General features: G+C 41.3%; 1 protein-coding gene across 1 annotated transcript; it reads left to right on the top strand.

Moving 5' to 3' along the window:
* The first annotated feature begins 3,821 nt into the window (after positions 1 to 3,821).
* LOC144520513 (nuclear factor 7, ovary-like) lies at positions 3,822 to 6,946 on the top strand. Its single transcript, XM_078254267.1, has 2 exons — positions 3,822 to 4,126; positions 4,361 to 6,946. Exons 1-2 carry the CDS (start codon positions 3,860 to 3,862, stop codon positions 5,588 to 5,590), a joined length of 1,497 nt encoding a protein of 498 aa, XP_078110393.1. The 5' UTR covers positions 3,822 to 3,859; the 3' UTR covers positions 5,591 to 6,946.
* Positions 6,947 to 19,956: the final 13,010 nt, after the last annotated feature.

Below are 19,956 nucleotides of genomic sequence, written 5' to 3'. Positions count from 1 at the left end.
ACATAATTACCACCGCTGATAAAAGCTTGATCATTGATGTGGATGATTCACATCAGAATGCCAAAACCCAAATGGGAAATTCTATTAACTGTTTAATCCGCCACCACTTAATAACTTCTGTTAAACTTGAGGGTGTCAAACGAACGACAAAATCACTCAGGAAATGTATGTCACCCTCTGTATATGGTTAATATTGCACACAGCACGGATTATTTACCACATATGGCATGGGAAAATGCAATTGTCTCGTTGAGCCTGACTCGGGCTCATCCATGGGGCACGTGTGATGCTCAACTGATCCGTGGATTATGTGTAAATAAGTGAACAAGGTGTGGGAAATTAGGTGTAACCTATAAAAGGACGCGTAAAAGATATTGCTATACTGATGCTATACAATGGCTCTTCTGGCACTGCTTGAAGACATCGCAAGTTGGAGAACCCGGAGAGAGCGTGTATTCAGAGACCAAACTGATTAGTTGGTTCACGATGATGACTGGCTAAAGAGTCGATTCAGGTTGCCAAGGGCTATCTTGTTGGAACTCTGTCTGTGCTGAGCTTGGGCCGGTTTTAGAACGTGAGACAGTACCATGTCTCCTTGCAAGTTCTCACCACGCTGGGCTTCCTCGCAATGGGGGCTTTCCAGAGAGAGCTGGCTGACCGGTCAGGCATTTCCCAACCATCACTGAGTCGCGCCATGCCAGCTGTGTGTAACGGTAACATCCTTATGTCACCCAGGTACATAAGATTTCCCTTCACTGTCGGTGAGCAGGACAACATTAAACTGCAATTCACAGCGATGAGCTGATTTCCAAATGTAATCGGAGCCATCGACTGCACTCACATTGCTATAAGGACACCATCTGATAATGAATTTGCTTATGTGAACAGAAAACACTTTCACTCTATTAATGTGCTATTGATCTGTGATGCGCGAAATGTGTTTGACCAATGTTGTGGCACGGTGGCCTGGCTCTACTCATGATTCATTTATACTGCGAAATAGCAGTGTTGGGAACATACTTCAAGCAGCGACGCAGGATGGCTGGCTTATCGGTAATATATTCCATTTATGATCATTAGGCTACGGTAAAATAACGCAATGATCTTGTATTGGCATCTGAGTATGTGGTTATTGAATACCCGTAGGTGACCTTGGTTACCCGTTACAAACTTGGCTCCTCACCCCTCTAACAAATCCCCAGAATGAGCAAGAGCGGCGGTACAATGATCTACATACTCAGGCTCCGTCAGTGGTGGAGCGGACCATAGGGCAGCTGAAAGGCCGTTGGCGCTGCCTGGATAAAACTGGTGGCGTGCTGCTTTACAGCCCACAGAAGGTGTGTCGCATTGTGCTGGCATGCAGTGTGCTGCACAATGTGGCGAACAAACGTGGTGTGCCTCACCACAGCCCGAAGCAGAGATGGACGAACCCCACCCGGGACCACCGATCATTAGGCCCAACGCAGCAGCCTTACAGCTTCGCTCGGAGGTCATACAATGAATGTGAAAAGGCAAGACAAGATGCATTTTTACTTTTTGAGGTCTTTTATTGCGTCAAATACGTTAGTCAGACCATCATTTATTCGTCTTAATTCTGTCACTATGTCCCTCATTGTGTTCACAATTTCATTTTGTGACTGCAGCACAGCATCGGTGAGGACACGGCCAGTCTGGCGTCCCTCAGCAGCGGAGGCACGCGGCGCAGCCGATCCAGTGTACGCTCTATCTCCTGCCGTGGAGGTGCTGGCCACACATGGGTCCCCACTCTCCCCCTCCTCCTCCTGGGTCTCCCACGTTCCGGACTCCTCAGTTTCCACATTATCTAAAATGAACGAAATTACATCAGTTGGTTCAGACTGCTTCTTGTGCGTAATTTGGACGAACATTTTTTTTTTTTGTAACTGGTCTTTAAATGTGTCTGAGTCGTGATGTATTTCATACTTACCAGGATGAATGTTTGAGTCCCCCTCACATGCTGGCAGAACTCCAGCTATAAGTTCCTCGCCGATGATTGCAGCCACCCTTTCCTCCTGTCGCGTCAGCGCAGGTGCTCCCCACCCTCCACCTGTAGCCGCCGCGCTTTTACGATGTGCCACCACTCGGTTTTTAATTTCTAGTTTAACATCGGACCATTTTTTCTTAACTTCTGCCATGGTCCGGTTCTCCGAACCTACAGCATTTACGGCCCTAGTGACATTATTCCACTCCGCCGACTTTTTTTTGTTACTACTACCTGATGACAGGCCGCCAAACAGGACACATTTCCTCACCTCCACCTCTGTAATTAGAACCTCGTTCTCATCGTCTGTGAAATTCTTTTTTTTTGCGTGTTTAGCCATTGTAATTGAGTCAAAGAAATGATCTCAGCAGCGCATTTATGGGCAATCTGCATATTCATTTATGGGAGGAGGCAATGCGGGGTGAGTGGCTCGTTTACGTGCAGTCAATCTCACGTTGATTGTGATTTACAAAGAAAAGGTGCGGAGGACCTGGCGTACGAACGGTTTTATACATTTCAAAATTTCTGTGCTTAGGTACTTATCAAGTTTTGGCCGTTCTGGTATTCTGGCTGCGCAATCTTTTATACATGAGGCCCATGGTGACCAGAGTTTCTGGCTGACATTATCCTATAAAATGAGCTCTGCATTAAGTTGAGAAAGAATCAGAAGGCCGCAGCTGTGCAATTTCCTACCTTTCTTAAGCCCTGAAGAAAGGGCGTCATAACACCCTGATTGGCCAAGAGCAAAATGCACCAAGCTGTTCTCAGCTTTTATTTAGGAGTCAACAGGTGATCTGAATAACCCTACAATCAACTCAGGGGAATTGTGACATTCAGCTGAAACAAATTGATCTATGCCGGGTAAACATATTACACGAGAATCAAGGCGGTTTTGGGCCTGAGTCCCCCCTCCCTACAATGGTCAGACAAACCGTGAATATGTAAGGTATATTCAGGGGCCGATCACACCGAGATGCGTCACAAGAAAAGTATCGGCAGCAAAACCATTGTTTTTCTACTGTGTGGTATAAGAATTGTGTGTATACCAATTATACCAATGGTAGTCTCGCATTGCCAGACCTTTCTGCACGGCGCTGCGGAGGAGGGTCTGGCAAGTCCACACAGCATTCCCGGATGGGAGAAAAACATGCTCTGGTTTATTGGCATTTATTTAAACCAATCACAATCATCTTGGTTGGCGCTAAACGCAGCACGGAGCCACGGTGCCGCCGCAAAATAGCCTCGGGAAGGAACTTGTTTTGGTGGAACGTGTACGTTCAAAAGTTGTTTTAGTCGGAAACTGAGATTGGACAGATAGTCTAGCTAGCTGTCTGGATTTACCCTGCAGAGATCTGAGGAGCAGTTAAACATAGTCCTCATAAATCCGCCGGAGTTTAAAATGCCAACACAAAGAAAGCGGAAGGTAACGGACAAATGAGTTGATCCTGAGATCTGTAACACATATTTTGGATGTGAGATCCACTTTTGTGCTGAGCTGCATGAACTGTGTGAAGAGTTCTGAGCTCAGTGTAGAGAAATGTGTCACCAACACCAACCAGCAGTTTCAAGATCTGGCCACTAGAGTGTGCTGTTACACTAATCTATGTACCCCAGACCACAGACCTCTGAACAAGTCTTAATGAAACTAGAAAATAAGTGAACAATATTTTTCCTAGTTTATTTGATCTAAGTGATCTGTAATTCTGTTGGGTAACATGGTGTTTTAGGGTGATTATCTGCCAATGAAAACTTGGAATGACTACTGAAGTGAGTGATTGGCTACATGGGTGTGGCTTTTTAAAAAGGAAAGTGAAACTGACAGTCTGGCAGAGGAAAGCGAGACGGAGGTAGACGTGAGTCATGGCGTCTGCTTTTTATTCTGAAGATTTGACTTGTCCTGTTTGTCTGACTATCTTCACAGATCCAGTGACTCTTCTCTGTGGACACTCTTTCTGCAGAGGATGTATTACAGCGGTTCTGAGTACACAGCCCCAGTGTCCACAGTGTCGCACAGCTGTTCCAACAGATGTGGCATGTCTTCCAACCAGCCACATATTGAAAAGCCTCGCTGAAAAGACCAAAGAAACAGAGAAGAGAAAGAAAGAGAATGGGGAAGAGAAAGCAGAGGTATGTGGGTGCTTTTCATATGTAGTCAATATCTAATAAGCCAATGAAGCATGACATATAATTTCGGGCAAATATTTAATAAACTCAGAGGAAATAATTGTATTGTATTCATCCCTAACATCTGTTTCTTTACAGCCACTTTCACTGCTTTGCATCTGTTCACATTTTTTCATGTGTCATCATCATTTAGCCGTTGTATTAACTAATAGATAAATGTTTTTTTCTTTTTTACAGTCAGCTGAGCTGTGCCCTGAGCATGAAGAAAAGCTGAAACTGTTCTGCGTCACAGATCAGCAGTTAGCTTGTATCATATGCCGGGATGGGGAGAGGCATGAAAGACACAAGTTTAAACCAATCAAAGAAGCAGCTGCATCTCTCAGACTGGAGTTGGAGAAGGGTATGGAGAACCTTTGTGGTGATATCCTCGCTACAGAGAGCCTAGCAAACACACAGAGGGAAGAAATAACAAAAACCAAAGAGAAGTCTCAGCAGCTGACCACCCAAATCCACAGACAGGTTGAGGAGATGCACCAGTTTCTGAGAAAGAGAGAAGATGAGATTAATAATGAGCTGAAACACAGAGAGGAAGATGCTGTTGAGGAAATGAGCAAGAGCATAAATGCTATAGAAACAGCTCTGTGTGAGAGCAGAGAGCTGGAGAGAAAACTGAAATCAGTAGTGAACAAGAAAGACTCAGAGAAGTTCTTAAAGAGCTGGGCTGAGCTTAACAGCACAGTGACTCCAGGGCATTTATTCCTGCCAAGAGCAAATCATTTCAAAGTGGTGGATACCTCTCTCTCTTTGGGGCCTTATGAAAGCCATCTGCAGTTCTTTATGTGGAAGGAGATGCTTCAGGTGATCCAGCCCCGAGCAGAGCTGCTCTCACTCAAAACCAACAGTACAGACATAACTGTGTCTGATGATGGCCGTAGTTTGCTTCATACTCGCAAAAGTAACCAGGCTCCATCCACTGCAAGATTAAGCTTTTCATTAGGCTCTAACCCACAATGGGGACACAACTCAGTTTATTTGGATCACGATTCAGATTTAGAACAACGCACCGCCCCTTTTTATGGTTCCGCTGCACGATCATGCACAACCACACGCAACCACCATGCATTTAGTGTCAATGAGTTCACTTCAGGGCAGCATTACTGGGAAATAGAGGTTGGGCACATTAACTATTGGGAACTCGGGATAAAAGATAATTTCATGAAATATGATAAACAAGAATATGCCATCTGTAGTTCAGTTATAACCACGAAGGTCGTAGTTGGAGCCAGACCTCGAAAAATTGGGATTCACCTAAACTGCACATCCAAAACGCTCTCTTTCTATGATGCAGACAACATGACACATATTCACACTGTGAGCCCTAGTGTCATGTCCATGCCACTGTCGGCATATTTTAACATTAGTGCCACAGCACTAGATCGTAACCCTCTTACAGTGTGCTGGTACTGAAGTCAAGATCAATAGAACAAGTACCACTTATGTTCAGTCGTTTAATGAGCAGGAAATATATATATATATATATAAAAAAAAATGAGGCAAAATCCAAGCTCCATATCACAGGAGATTAATAAAATGAATACATCAACAAACGAGAAAATGACTTCTAAAAACATGATCTTTTGCAGCGTGTTACATATTTGGATTGCTCTGTTCGACATTTCTATATACTATTCATTGCTTATGTAGGCTACATTATAGGGCTTGTGGTTTTGGTGTATGGTTGATGTGTTCTGTGTTTGCCGTTGGATTTTGAATGTTGTGACTTCATTATTTGTGACTGTTTTTTACACTATGGTACTGAAGTGGCTTTATCTGATGTGTGCATGAGATACTCCATGCCTCTCTGACACCACTGGAGGCTGGTGTTATCATGTGTTGCCAGACCTCTGCTGTATGAGGCCTGTAAACAGCAGGAAAAAACTATAGTATGGCTGCCCAGTATGGTCAATACAACTTCTTTTGGCTCAATGATACTCTAAAAAGATGTGTCATAATTAAAAAAAAACAAAAAATCATGAACATGAACATGTCCTCCCACACAGACTGAAGAGTGACACTGAGAAACATCTCCTCCAACAAAAACTCTGTTGAATGTATCCTCTACACACAGCTTAATGAACAATTATCTATCCAACCCTTTTTATAAATGGGGTTATAATGGGGTATGGGTGGTGGCATTCTTCTAAAATTTCTGTCAAAGATGTGTCAAAGATCATATTCATCTCATTGTTTTGTTTTTTTCCTGTATCATCGTTTTTGTAATATAGTTTTTTTTTTTTTTACCTCTTTATATCAATGTGTTTGTGTTTATGCTACTATTCTTTTGATTTTCTATGGATGCTAATAAGGTTTTTTTCAGGGACTAAAATACAAATTGCTGGGGGGTTATTTAGAGAGCATGAGCTTTCAAGATCTAAAAAAAAAAGTATTTTGATCTTGTTTTTTAGATTAAAATATCATTTCCCAGTCCTAATACGACTTTGGTCATTGTATATACATCATGTAGATATGTCTGCATTTTTATTTACTTAATAAACACTTCACATATTTGTAGTCTGATGCATTTGTTGCTTTTGAAAGAGTTGTTCATAATTCCATATGTAAACATTGCCAGTTGGCAACTATTGACATTGTTTTGAGTCGTGTTCTGGTGTTTCTATGACCCCCTTGGGTTTTAGCCTCACCCAAGGGTGGGAACAGGATTATTCAGTGAGTCTGTTTGGTTTCTTTGTACCTGCCAGAGATACAATTTGGCCTCAACATGTACTATTTCTAACGTAATAAAATGTGATGTTGAAATGTGAATGTGTTATTTATTGGCAAATAAATGTGTGGAATATCACATGGGTCATTATATAGCCAATATATTGGCCTATACAAATATATAAATAATTTGATGTGTTTAAAAGAGACAGTAGATTCACTTCAAGATTCATTTCAAAGTGTCTCCATGTACAGTTCTTCAGGAAGTAGAATGTACAGTACAGGAAGTTATGTCAAAATTTCAGATTTGTTCAGAATAGGCATTTTTGTTAAGTGGCATGACACCAGGGGACAGACATTTTCATAGTATTATTTGTAATATTTAGTTGGTATTTTATTTTGTTATGTTATCCTACGGTGGCCGACAGGGGCAAACGCCCTGCAACTTAAGAAAACACACACAAATAGACAAAACACAAGCAAATTAAGAAAACAACTTCATTCATTTGACAACACATTCAGCATTCAGCAAACGCGCTGCGAATACACACAACACAACCAAATAGATAAACGCGCTGCAAATAAAAAATGATGCTAAAAGAAAAGCACGCAAACCCCCAAAAAAGAAGCGATGCAAAAAGAAAAACAACTTCATTAATTTGACAACACATGCGCAGCATTCAGCAAACATGCTGCAAATACACAAAACACAACCAAATACATAAACGCGCTGCAAATACACACAACACAACCAAATACATGAACGCGCTGCAGAGGGCATGAGACGGGAGCATAGAATGCGTCTCTCTCTTTGGGGCCTTGTGAAAGCTACCTGTTCTTTGTGAGAGGAGATGCTTCAGGTGAATATCCCCGAGCAGGGTTGCTCTCACTTAAAAGCAACAGTACAGACATAACTGTGTCTGATGAAGGCCGCAGTTTGTTTTGTACTCTTTGAAGTAACCAGGCTCCATCAGGGTCTCTTTTTGGTTCCCCCAAGGGATTAGGCAGAACCCCTGTTTTTTAGTTTGTAAGTTAGTTTTATTTTATTTCTGTGTTCATGCCAAATATTTAGCCCAATCTTCCGGTCTCGCATATAAAAAACATTTGGAGATATACAGTACATAAATAACAGGAAAAAAAAAAAGGAAAAAAAAAATGAAGAAAAAAAAGGAAAAAAAGACCAAAACCGTATATACAAATAAATATCTAAAAACCTTGGTAAAGAGCTGTTATTGGTTATTGTTATAACACGGGATTTGTCCAAACCACTGCCCCTGGTTTTGGTACCTTCAGAGAATTTGGCCAACGTCTTTTTCAGCGTGTTACATATTTGTATAGCTTGTTTCTAACATTTCTAGCATTGCTTATGTAGGCTTTATTACAATAAAGGGCTTGTGGTTTTGGTATATGGATTACCAGATACATTAATCAGAGTTTTGTTTTCTAAATTTGAATGATGTGTTCTGTGTTTGCCATTTGATTTTGAATGTTGTGATTTATGTATGATGTAGTGTTTAACACTATGGTACTGAAGTGGCTTTATCTGCTGTGTCCCTGAGATACTCCATGCCTCTCTGACACCACTGGAGGGGGGTGTAACCATGTGGTACCAGACCTTCGCTGTAAGAGTCAGTTTTTAATGAATAAAAACATAATAAAGTTGCCAAATATGTATCTCTATAAAACTTAAAAAATCAATCATTGGTAGATTGCACTCGAGGTGAAACACTTTCTGAGCTTCTATATCTGTATTATCAATGGCGTGTAGATGAATGTGTGAAAAACCAAGCAAACGGAACTCGAAAATACAACCTAAACCAAAAATAAACCCTGTCTGGCTGTGAGGATTTGAGAGACCTCAACCGCTCAGCTCCAGCCATCTTTTTAATATAATCTTTGGGGCATTTTCAGCCTTTATTTCGATAGGACAGCTAAAGACATGAAAGGGGAGAGAGAGGGGGAACGACATGCAGCAAAGGGCCGCAGGTCGGAGCCAAACCCGGGCCCGCTGCGTCGATGAGTAAACCTCTATATATGGGCGCCCGCTCTACCAACTGAGCTATCCGGGCACCCAGCTCCAGCCATCTTAAATAGAATCAGGCAGAGAGGATTTCTCCTGCCACACCTCGCCACTCGGACTGCCTCCTTCCTGGCTCACATGAGCCACCCACAAAGTGGGAGGGGTCATCACAGCGGTTTAGTTTATTTTCCTTGTCTGACATTGACGGAACATTTTGGGTTTCGGACTGTTCTTTGAAGATTTGGTCACTTTGGGTTCTGAAAAATTGCAATGAACAATATTTACCATTTCCTAACTTTGTCATTAACCAAATGTTTACTTATTTATTTGAGAAAATAACTAAGATAATTAAAAAATGAAAATGATCACCATTACATTATTATACAGTACATTGTGAGATTGTTATTGCTGATACATTACCATGTCAGCAGCATTTTCATGACGAAGCTGGTGGAGAAGGAGCATTTATTAATTTGAACTCATTCATATACATTTAGGTAGTTTAACCAATAACAAATGATGGTATTGTATAAAGTGGTCATTGGGTTTGCGTGTAAAAACTTCAACAGCAAAGTAGCTAGTTATTATATATATATATTTCCCTCTGAATTGTAGTGCAGTAGAAGTGTAAAGTAGCATACAAATGGAAATACTCAAATAAAATACAAGTACCAACTGTACACCCCCTCTACTTAAATACAGGTCTTGAGTAAATGTCCTTAGTAGGGCCTGAAGTTAACTTTTTTGGCCACTAGCCACACAGGCTTTTTTCCAGCACATTTGTTCTGTACTACTGCCGTAAATCAGCCACTCACAAACTGTCCACTTGGTATTGAAAATTCTTTTACATATTATTTTTTTTTTAAAATCATCCTCATGGTTGCTTGTCTCTGCCGGCCTCGTCACCCCAGTAATGTTCCGCCACATTTTTGAGCTCAAATCCAAGGAAATGGTGGACTTGGTTGAAATGTGAAAGTGGCAGTGGCAAAAAACACCTAATGAATCACTTTATTTTTCATTGGCTATCCGCCAAAGTGCCAGGTAGATTGACAGTTTAATCTGCCAATGCCAAAAATCACCCCCATTTGGCGCGTGGTCGGGTGTTAATTTTAGGCTGGTCCTTGTATCAATTAGGCTATGTGAGGCAGCAGGTTGAATTCATAAAGCACAAGATATATTGTGGTGCTATGCAGTGGTGGTATGTGATGTGTGTATTGATTATGTGCTTTATTTATGTTTAAATGTGCTTGTGTGAAGGTATGAGGGGAAAACTAAGGAAAGAGAGAAGAGAAATTAAATAATGGTACACTGTAAAGCTGAATGCTCAAATTAATTAATTGGAATAAGTACTGTAAACTTACAATTTATTAAGACGTTCTACTTACTTAAGTCTGTTTAGTGCCAGTAGCATATACTATCTTTTAACTTAAAACTCTATAGTTTTAAAATCATTTGTCTTATTCTGACAGAACAAACCAATAGTGCATTGATATATGTTGCTATTGGCAAAACAATAAAAAAATATAATCTATGTGTATATCTATGTATATATATATATATATATATATATATATCAGATATATATATGTGTTTTTATTTATATCTTTATTTATTCTTTATTTTTAACTTAATACATACTGTGTAAATATACTTATACTTATATTGTTTGTACCTATACTTATATTGTTTAATATTCCATCTAAAGAATGTGTGATGTGCACCAACAACACCAAAACAAATTCCTTGTATGTGTTAAAAAACGTACTTGGCAATAAAACCCTTTCTGATTCTGATTCTGATTCTGATATATGATAAACATACGTATGTATGTATTTGTATATATATATACATATATTTTGAGTACTGCTTACTTATTCTGGTTTACAGTGTAGTAATAATAGGAGGTGAAGGCAACTTGGGTTCCTGTGGAATTACCAAACATGCCAACAGCCCCAGCCCTGACACTTGCATCATCATCATCATCATCATCTTGATTATTTTTTGGGCATTTTAGGCCTTTATTTTGACAGGACAGTTAAAGACATGAAAGGGGAGAGAGAGGGAGAATGACATGCAGCAAAGGGCCGCACGTTGGAGAGGAACCCGCGGCCGCTGCGTTGAGGAGTAAACCTCTATATATGGGCGCATGCTCCACCAACTGAACCACCGGAACACCCTGCATCATCATCTTAATTAAAGTCCAAACGTATGAGTAGCATTACACAGAGCTTGATCTTTTTTTTTTTTTTTTCTAATCTTTTTTAAACCAGATTTCTTTCCTGTTTTTGCATATACACAAAACACGAAGAAGAAAACACTGTGATTGCAACATTCTCTGTTCAATTCCAGCTGATGCCTGCATCTGCATTTCCTGTCGACATCTCTTCTGTGACTTGTTTTCTAAATCAGAGATCTTCAGACATCAGAGATCTTCAGACATGATGATCTTCTCATCAACCCTATGGGGTCCTCAGAGTTAATGCAGGGGGGCCACAAAATTATTGTTAAATTATTTTATTTTTAAAAGTTAAAAAAGATTGTTTAAATAGCTTAACATGAGTCCAACATATTATTAGAAAAGAAACAGATAAATACATACATGAAGCAAATTACATGGTGCTCATGTTGTCCATCCATTACTTATTTATTAGTTATTACTTTAAATTGTAACACAGGCACGTGCACACATACAGTAGTGGCTAAAGTGGCTTGAGCAGCTGCACCATCAGATGAAACCGCCTGCTTCTGTCACACAGTATTTTTCCTCAGGCCGACATGCAGTTGCAAAAACGTTGTAGAGAAGTATCCAGTTCTTTTGTTGAACTTGAAAGTAGTTTTCAACATAACAATTAAAGTCCTGCAGTCAAAATATTTCTTCAGCAAAATAGTGTACAGTAAGTATTATTTTTAGAAAAATTGACTTAAAGGCAGATATACGTATTACCATTTCTTATATTACTGGATCATTATTACTGATGTCCTAATGTTTGAGTAGTGTTTGATGTGTTTCATCAAATCAGTGTTTCACTATCATGCACAAAAGTGTGTGTATGTGTGTGTGTGTGTGTGTGTGTGTGTGTGTGTGTGTGTGTGTGTGTGTGTATTTGTGTGTTTAGTGTGCCAACATCAGGAGGATGCATGGGGAAGTCTATGAATGAACATCTTCTGAAAGTGTATGGGTTTTTCCACTTTATTGTAAATGGTAATTTCCCCAAGAAAATATTACTTGATGGATGGAGAGAGCATGGAGAAATCAAAATCATACACATACAACATTTGTTTTCTCACTCCGTAAGTTACATGCTGCAGTGCTAAACATACCCAGAAAGGATCAAACAGTTTTTGAGCTTTCCTGTCTGAGAGTGTGGGCTTGCTGCTCATGGAAATACATGTTATTTTTAATGCAGTCATTGATGACAGATTTGATTAAGTCATCAGATTTTCTCTCTCTCCAGAAAATTAGAAAAATCCATGCAGCCATAAGAATATGGAAGCAATACAGATTAATGATTATTTTTGAATGGAGCTGCAAAGTCAGGAGAAAAACACCACAAAAGAATAACTGAGTTAGAAATGGTCCAACGAGGTGAGAACAGGCTGTGGGCTGTTATTTTCACAGACTCTAAGACCTGGATGGACCGTAATTAAACCAGCTTCAAAGGCTCACCTTATACATTATGTACTCATAATAATTTCTGTGTGAATGCATGGGGGTTTACAGTAAGTGTGTGTGTGTGTGTGTGTGTGTGTGTGAGAGAGAGAGAGAGAGAGAGAGAGAGAGAGAGAGAGAGAGGTGGTCTCATTGTACGTCTAAGTCCACAGTAAGCTACTTCATTTGTCCTGTAAGAAACTGCTGCCTGGTTAACCATGATTAATACCTACTGAATAGTTATCTGCGGTTTCGGCTGTGAGGAGCCAGGTCTACTGTTGTGAACCACAGCGGTATCTTCATTAATCAAAGCAGGAGCTGCTGTCTAGTTAGCATTCATCATGGGCTATATTATGATATTCAGATGATTCAGTGTGGAGGAGCGTGTGCCTGGACAGATAGAGAGAAAGAGAGAGAGAGAGAGAGAGAAAGAGGTGAACAGTCCGGAGAAATCAATGCATGTGGAGAAAGGCTGTTCTCAGCAGTAAAGGGTTCGCGGGGCTCAGTAATCAAGTCTTTTCTCTGCAAAATTAATGAGAGGGCGTTTCACTGCATACGGGCCGTGGAGATCTGTCGACATCCACCCCAACACTGGCCTAACGACGGAGGAGACGCTTATGTAGGGCCAGGGACAAAGAAGCAGAGGAGCATGCGGCTTTGGCCCGCTCACAGACAAAAACACACAAGCACACACACACACACACACACACACACACACACACACACACACACACACACACACAACTGAAAAAGACAGAGAGCAAGAGTCAAACACTCATCCACATACTGTACACAGGCAAGCAGTGACAAAATGTCAATCGGTACATTTAGTGGGCATTCAGCCTGTGTCGGCTGTCTGACAGGCAGTGCAGCAAAAATGCAGGTCTTTCTATTTATTTTGAATAGGGATAATGCGTTTAGGGTTAGGGTTAGGTTAATCTCGCTTTGCCAGACCTTCCTTCACAGCGCTGCGTAGGAGGGTCTGGCTAGTCCACATGAGATGAGATGAGAGAAAAACGTGCTCTGGTTTATTGGCATTTCTTTAAACCAATCACAATCGTCATGACCGGCGCTAAGCACCGGACAGGGCAATGGTGCCTCTGCAAAATAGCCTCGGGAAGGAACTTGTTTTGGTGGAACATGTGTACGTTCAAAAGGTTGTTTTAGTCGTGCAACAGAAAACTCAGATTGGACAGATAGTCTAGCTAGCTGTCTGGATTTACCCTGCAGAGATTTGAGGAGCAGTTAACCATAGTCCTCACAAATCATAAAAAGAAAGCGGAAGGTAACGGACATCCGGCCGAAAAGACTGAAATGTGGCAGAATATCCGTTGGCAACGGAGCAATCCCCGAAGTGGAACGTCGTGGATATAGACTAGGGTTAGGTAAGTTACTCAAGTACTCTATTCAGGTACAATGCTGTACTTTACTTGCATATGTCCATATTTTGCTACTTTAAACTTCTTGGCTGCATTTTGAAGGTAGATATTGTACTTTTTACCCCGCAACATTAATTTGACAGGTATAGTAAAAACCTCTACCTGCTGCTGTAGTTACTAGTTGCTGATAGAGGTTTGCCATTATACATAAGATCACTTTATATGATGCATTACTGTATATAAAGTAGTTAGAAGCACCACTGCAGAATCCCGAAGGTGTGGATAGCAATCAGAGAGTCTGCATCAAAATGATTCATGGCAAAGCAAAGAAAAGATAGTGTGAGGAAACGTGCTTGCCAAAGTACATAATCCATTCATCTACAGTATGTCACAATGAGTTTTGAATGTGTTTACTTCCTCAGAAAACTCAGAAAAGAGATATGCCAGATGGTTTGTTAACACAGAACCATCCAATGAAGCCGTCATCGGAAACTGTTTGGGAAAAGGGCAGGCACTTGAAAAAAATACCTGGCAGGTGATTGGTGGTTGATCCTTAATCGGATCTGCTAGAATGGTCGACGTAGTTAGGTTTAGGCATGGGGACGTGGGGATAGGTTAGGGTTAGGGTAAGAACACCAGGGTAAGCCAATCAGAGGCAGAATAAGAAAGATTAAGGCGGGTCACGAGGCACGTCCTGTGACGTCGACACGTGTAGCAGATCCGATCTAGCATCTACCGTGATTGGTAGAACATTCTGTCTATCACGTCTGCCATTGTTGTTTTGAACAAACTGCCAGTAGCTCCTCTCAGGACGCTGATTGGTCAAACATCTGGGTTGTTTGGACACAAAAGCATTGCTTGAAGCCTAGTCTATATCGACAATGTTTCATTTACGGGATTGTTTTTGCGTTGCCGGAGGTTCCGCCGGATGTCCCTCTTTTTTGGCCGGACGTCCCACACCTTACTCTTCTATTCTCCGGTCGATTCGGGAAACATCCTCTGAACTAGAACGAACAAACAAATTATATTCATCTTTTTTTAATTAAAATTCTTATCACACACTTAACAGCCATTTTAATTCCAGAGCTCGCCTAACACACGTTACACATGTTCCACCAAAACAACTTTATTCCCGAGGCTATTTTGCAGAAGCACTGTACCCGCGTACGCCGTTTAGTGGCGCCCAAGACGATTGTGATTGGTTTAAAGAAATGCCGATAAACCAGAGCACGTTTTTCTCCCATCCTGGAATGTTGTGTGGACTAGCCAGACCCTCGTCCGCAGCACTATGCAGGAAGGTCTGGCAATGCGAGACTACCAGAAGCCTGACAAGATGGATTTTTGTGAGAATCCACCTGCCGTGCAAGGTGATGCAACCATGGACTCAAGTCAATAAAAATCTGAATCTAAGAGAATCCATTAAAATCCACCTCGATCAGATTCAACATTGAAGCTGCTCTAATCAATCAATGTTTTTATATTCTACAACGGATGACATGGCTATGTGTGATGTGAAAGGTGTAACCTTTGGCAACAAACACAGAAATTGATTCCCCAACTCCGCAGTTCCCTTCAGCTTTACGGAGCATTTTAGCGTGTTTCAGCTCATAGTTTGGGTTTTCCTGGCTTGTTTTAGTTCAGTCTCACAGCTTTAATCAGAGTAGTGTTTCAGCCGCAACCGGAAACTGTTAAAAAAACGCTAACGTTTTTGGCTAAAAAGCTCTAAAAACCCGCTGTTCAATATCTGCCAAGCAGCAAGCAGCAGACAGACAGACACAATTAGATCAGTAGCTGGTGAACATAGTGGAGCAGTTAACATCGAAAGAGACTGATTTTTCTCTCAGGAGTTGGTAGAGACAGAGCTGAGAGTAATTATTACTTACTTTTATATGGTGGCCACAGTCCCGACTTAAAATGAATGCTAATGTTGCTCCGTCATTGCTGGATGTGTAAATACGCAACTGTTTATTCAATATATTAACTTAAAAGGTGATGTCAGTGTTGTGTTTACAGCTTGTTTCTGCTGCTGTCAAGTGGCCAAAAGCCTTGTACTTTTAAAATACTGCTCACACATTAAAACAAATTGTCGTCGTCGGGCAGAGACCTTGCATCTCCATATTTCGTCATTACATATTTTTTTTCCATGAATCAGTACTATTGGTTACCCTTCATGTCTGGGTTCTACAAATATTTAAGCAGTGACAAGGCAATTTCATCTAATTTTGTCTGAGGTTAATAGCTCAATAAATAAAATGTTTTCAAATGTTTTCACACACACACACACGCACGCACGCGCACACACGCACGCACACACACACACACACACACACACACACACACACACACACACACACTTATTGTAACAGTTGGAAGCTCACTCTTTCAGGTTATTGCTCCATCTGTTTAAAGATGAGAGGAGGCCGGGGGAAATTTACAATATTTCTTTATGAGACGCATGCACTCATGTGAATTACACGACATGGATAATGTGCCGTGTAAAAGCAAAGGATTGCTTACATTTGAGTGATGTAATGCTCCACCAATAATCCTGTTTAGGCCCTGATGAATATCACAGTCTGTAGCCATCCCAGGCATCCATCTGCTTTATTGGGCAGTGAGCATTTTCCGTTGTACAGTAGAGTTTTAATATTTACAGTATTAAAAGTGAGGAGCAATATTGAAAGTATAAGTCGACACCTCCTCTTGGTCCTGACTGCATTTGATGTCTCGGCATCCTTAACTTTGAAGTGCATTCACAAAGGTTCAGGTACTTCTCCGTGTTGAGCACTAGAGGGCCCGCTCGGCTCTCTCTGCAGTCTTCCCTTCAGCCCGTCACCCCCAGTATGAGATATTAGTTGTCCCTCTTAAAATTGCCAGTGATTTCTCTCTGTTCTTTATAATTAAAAGGCTATTACTCAGAGGAGACAGTGGATGCTGCATGTGTTGGCGCAGGCTGTTTGCATCACTGCATCACTGCTGTACTTCTTGTCTGTTGACTGCGGGTAAGTACTATTACTTTTCCATTGATCTCGGTGACAGATAACAGCTATTCCACAATAGAATTGTAAATGGAGAATGGAACTGGAGACAATTAGCTGAGCTTGTTGTGGCTTCAGGAAACATAGAGCTAGACATGCAAAGGATAAACTGGCCTTAAAGCAGAAACCTGTTCGGTTCTACAGTTAACACCCAGGTAATGCAAAACTACCAAAATGATATTAATTTAGCTCCAAAGATAAAATGTAAAATAAATTAGTTATTTTAATTTTTATTTTAAATGTATTTAGAGATTAGGATTTTCCTTCAGTTTATACAAGTGTATATAATAATAGAGCAAAGATCAAAGCATGTAGTGACCCGGATGTTGCCATAAAAAAACACCTGAGAGATCAGATCACTCTCTTATTTGTGGTTCTTGGAGACAAAGCAGCTTTAAATCTTCCCCAAAAGATAATGGAAGGAAAAACTAACTAGTGATCTACTTAGAAGAGAATCTCGACTGACCTGAGGTAAGAAAGTTTGATAAATTAGGTAACGAATAGGACAAGAAACTCACCATGTTAGGCATCGCTGGTATATTGCTACAGCATTGATTTAGCTGACCCAGTCGCCTAGTAAGTGTTATGGGTCTAACAGGTATTATAGCCAAAAGTTTGTAACATTTATGTTAAAAACATAATCTTACCCTTAAGTTATATTCATTATTTCCATGGACTTTAAATCATTGTTTTAGGGGGCTTTCACATCTACCTTGTTTGGTCCGGACTTTTCAGTTTGAGCCGAACCAAAATTACAGGTGTGAAACCTCTCCAGGACCAGACTTTCTGACCAAATAGAGGAAGCTCTGGCAGGCTACCTGAATGAAGCTCTCCCCGTGCTGCCACGGCTCTTTTTGTTTTGTTGCGTTGTTGAGAAGCAAGGCACGGGAACTTTCTTTCTGCAGCATTGATTTAGAGACAAACGGAAACCTACACTGTACATTTACGAGGCCTACTGACAAGTAAACTGCTGATTTATAATCTGCTCTGATAGCCAACAGCTGTCTGCTCTGAGCGCTGAGACTGTCACACTCTCTCTCACGTACAAACATAAGCACTGAGCTATTCCTTAAAGGAGCTTCCCAGGTATTATAACACGATGCTGGAAAAACTCGAAGCCCGTATACAAACCAATCCATTATAAGTATCAGGAGATGTAGCTCACGTATGTGATGACGGCAGGACGTACATATAGATCTTTAGTGCGCTTGCATAACTGCAGTGTGAAACCAAAACTTACCAGATCAAATGCAAAAACATGAACCTTGGTCCGGACCTTGGTTCGGACTTTCAGGTGTGAAAGCCCCCTTATTTGATGACATTGCTGCCCAGGCATTTGGCTTTTGTGCCCTCAAAAAATTGACAATACCAAAGGCCAAGTGGCCTTAACCCTTAAATGATGAAATTCCAGGCCCGGTACTGCTGGTTTAACCAATTTATCGCATTTTATAAGCTGATCAAATGTAAAATATTAGCTCAAAATTATATACACAAGTAAATGTACTAAGTAAATTTCCACCTCTCACTAAATGTATATTTCATTGGGCAAATACTTTATAACGTCTGTGTGCTTTAAATCTAACACGCTTTCTATCATCCACACAACCTCGCTCATTAACCCGGCTGCTTTCTCCTCTCCTTCATTTCTCTTTCACCTCCTCTTCCCTTTCCCTCTTTCTGTTTGGTCCAGTACAGAGGTGGGGCTGTCCCCGACCTCCCCGAGCCTCTGCAGACACAACCTCCAAACGCTCGGTCACGCAACACAGCCCATGCTGCACAGGGGCACAACGGCGCTTGTGCTCCAGGTCACCTCAGCCACCGCTGCAGCCAGGGACTCTGACAACAACCAGGTGAAAGGCAGAAAAAAAAAAGGCCACCAAAAAGATCATCATACAGGCAGTTCACATATCCCTCTGCAAAATCCCTCTGCAACCCAAAAAGGTTTTACCCCATAGGCCACCATTGTAAAAGAGATGTCTGTAAAAAGTGTTTCCAGGACATCTCGAACTTCAGTCAAGGTCTGTTATGACTCTTTTCAAATCTTTTTATATTTATACATATATTCTCTAGCCGAGAAAGCGATTTCAAAACCTGTGACGTCACCACAATGTAAAGTCTATGGGCCAAGTGGGAACACACGGGCAGGGCCAGTGGGACAAACACTACTGCGCATAGTCAGTGGTCACATATCACGGAAGTAAACCCAGAAGCTTAGAATCTTTTTTGGCGGACGCGCCACTGAGCAACTCTCATAGGAATGAACGGGGCTCCACCATTAACGTTGCATCCAGCGGTGTGTCTCAAATCACCCACTTCTATTTTGAGTACGTAGTGCGTTCACATTGTCGAAATGTGGTCAGATGCAGTGCACTACGAGTTCCCTGGATGGTGCACTCATAACGGTCAAAATGTTGAGTGTGAAACGATGGACACTTTCCACCCTCACCGGTCGCCATCTTGGCTACGTAGTGGAAGGGGCGGAGCCACCAAAAGTTCCAAAAATCCTTATAATACATCCATGTGTTGATCAGTTCAATTACATTTTATTTATAGTGTCAAATCACAAGTTATCTCAGGACACTTTACAGATAGAGTAGGTCTAGACCCCGGTCTATAATTTACAAAGACCCAACAATTTCCCATGAGTAAGCATTTGGTGCGACAGTGGCAAGGTAAAACTTCCTTTTAGGCAAAAACCTCGGACAGACGCAGGCTCTTGGTGGGCGGCCATCTGCTGCTCCCGGTTGGGACACATAGACACTGATACAGATATACATGATTCATAACAATGATAGGAGTTGGCATGATGCGCCGTGGCACTTATAGCAACAATAAAGATAATAGAACTATGATTAGAAATAATAGATGTAGCAGTGCAGGGCGTTGAGCAGGACCGTGGCAGCAGCTGCCAAAAGCGAGCCACCTGAACCACCAGATCTGCGAGGCGAGAAAGCATAAGGACTCTGGGAAATAAGCTCCCCGGAGCTGGGTTAGTAACATGCATTAAAGGGACATGAATGCGCACA

The sequence above is a fragment of the Sander vitreus genome, chromosome 7 (genome assembly GCF_031162955.1).
Source record: "Sander vitreus isolate 19-12246 chromosome 7, sanVit1, whole genome shotgun sequence".
Taxonomy (NCBI): Eukaryota; Metazoa; Chordata; class Actinopteri; order Perciformes; family Percidae; genus Sander; species Sander vitreus.
This window is presented reverse-complemented; position numbering and strand designations above follow the sequence as displayed.

Bases quoted from the DNA above. Each gene is read 5' to 3' on its own strand.
- LOC144520513 (XM_078254267.1), top strand. From the start codon at position 3,860: ATGGCGTCTGCTTTTTATTCTGAAGATTTGACTTGTCCTGTTTGTCTG. The intron at 4,127-4,360 runs GTATGTGGGTGC...TCTTTTTTACAG, and splicing joins ATGGGGAAGAGAAAGCAGAG to TCAGCTGAGCTGTGCCCTGA.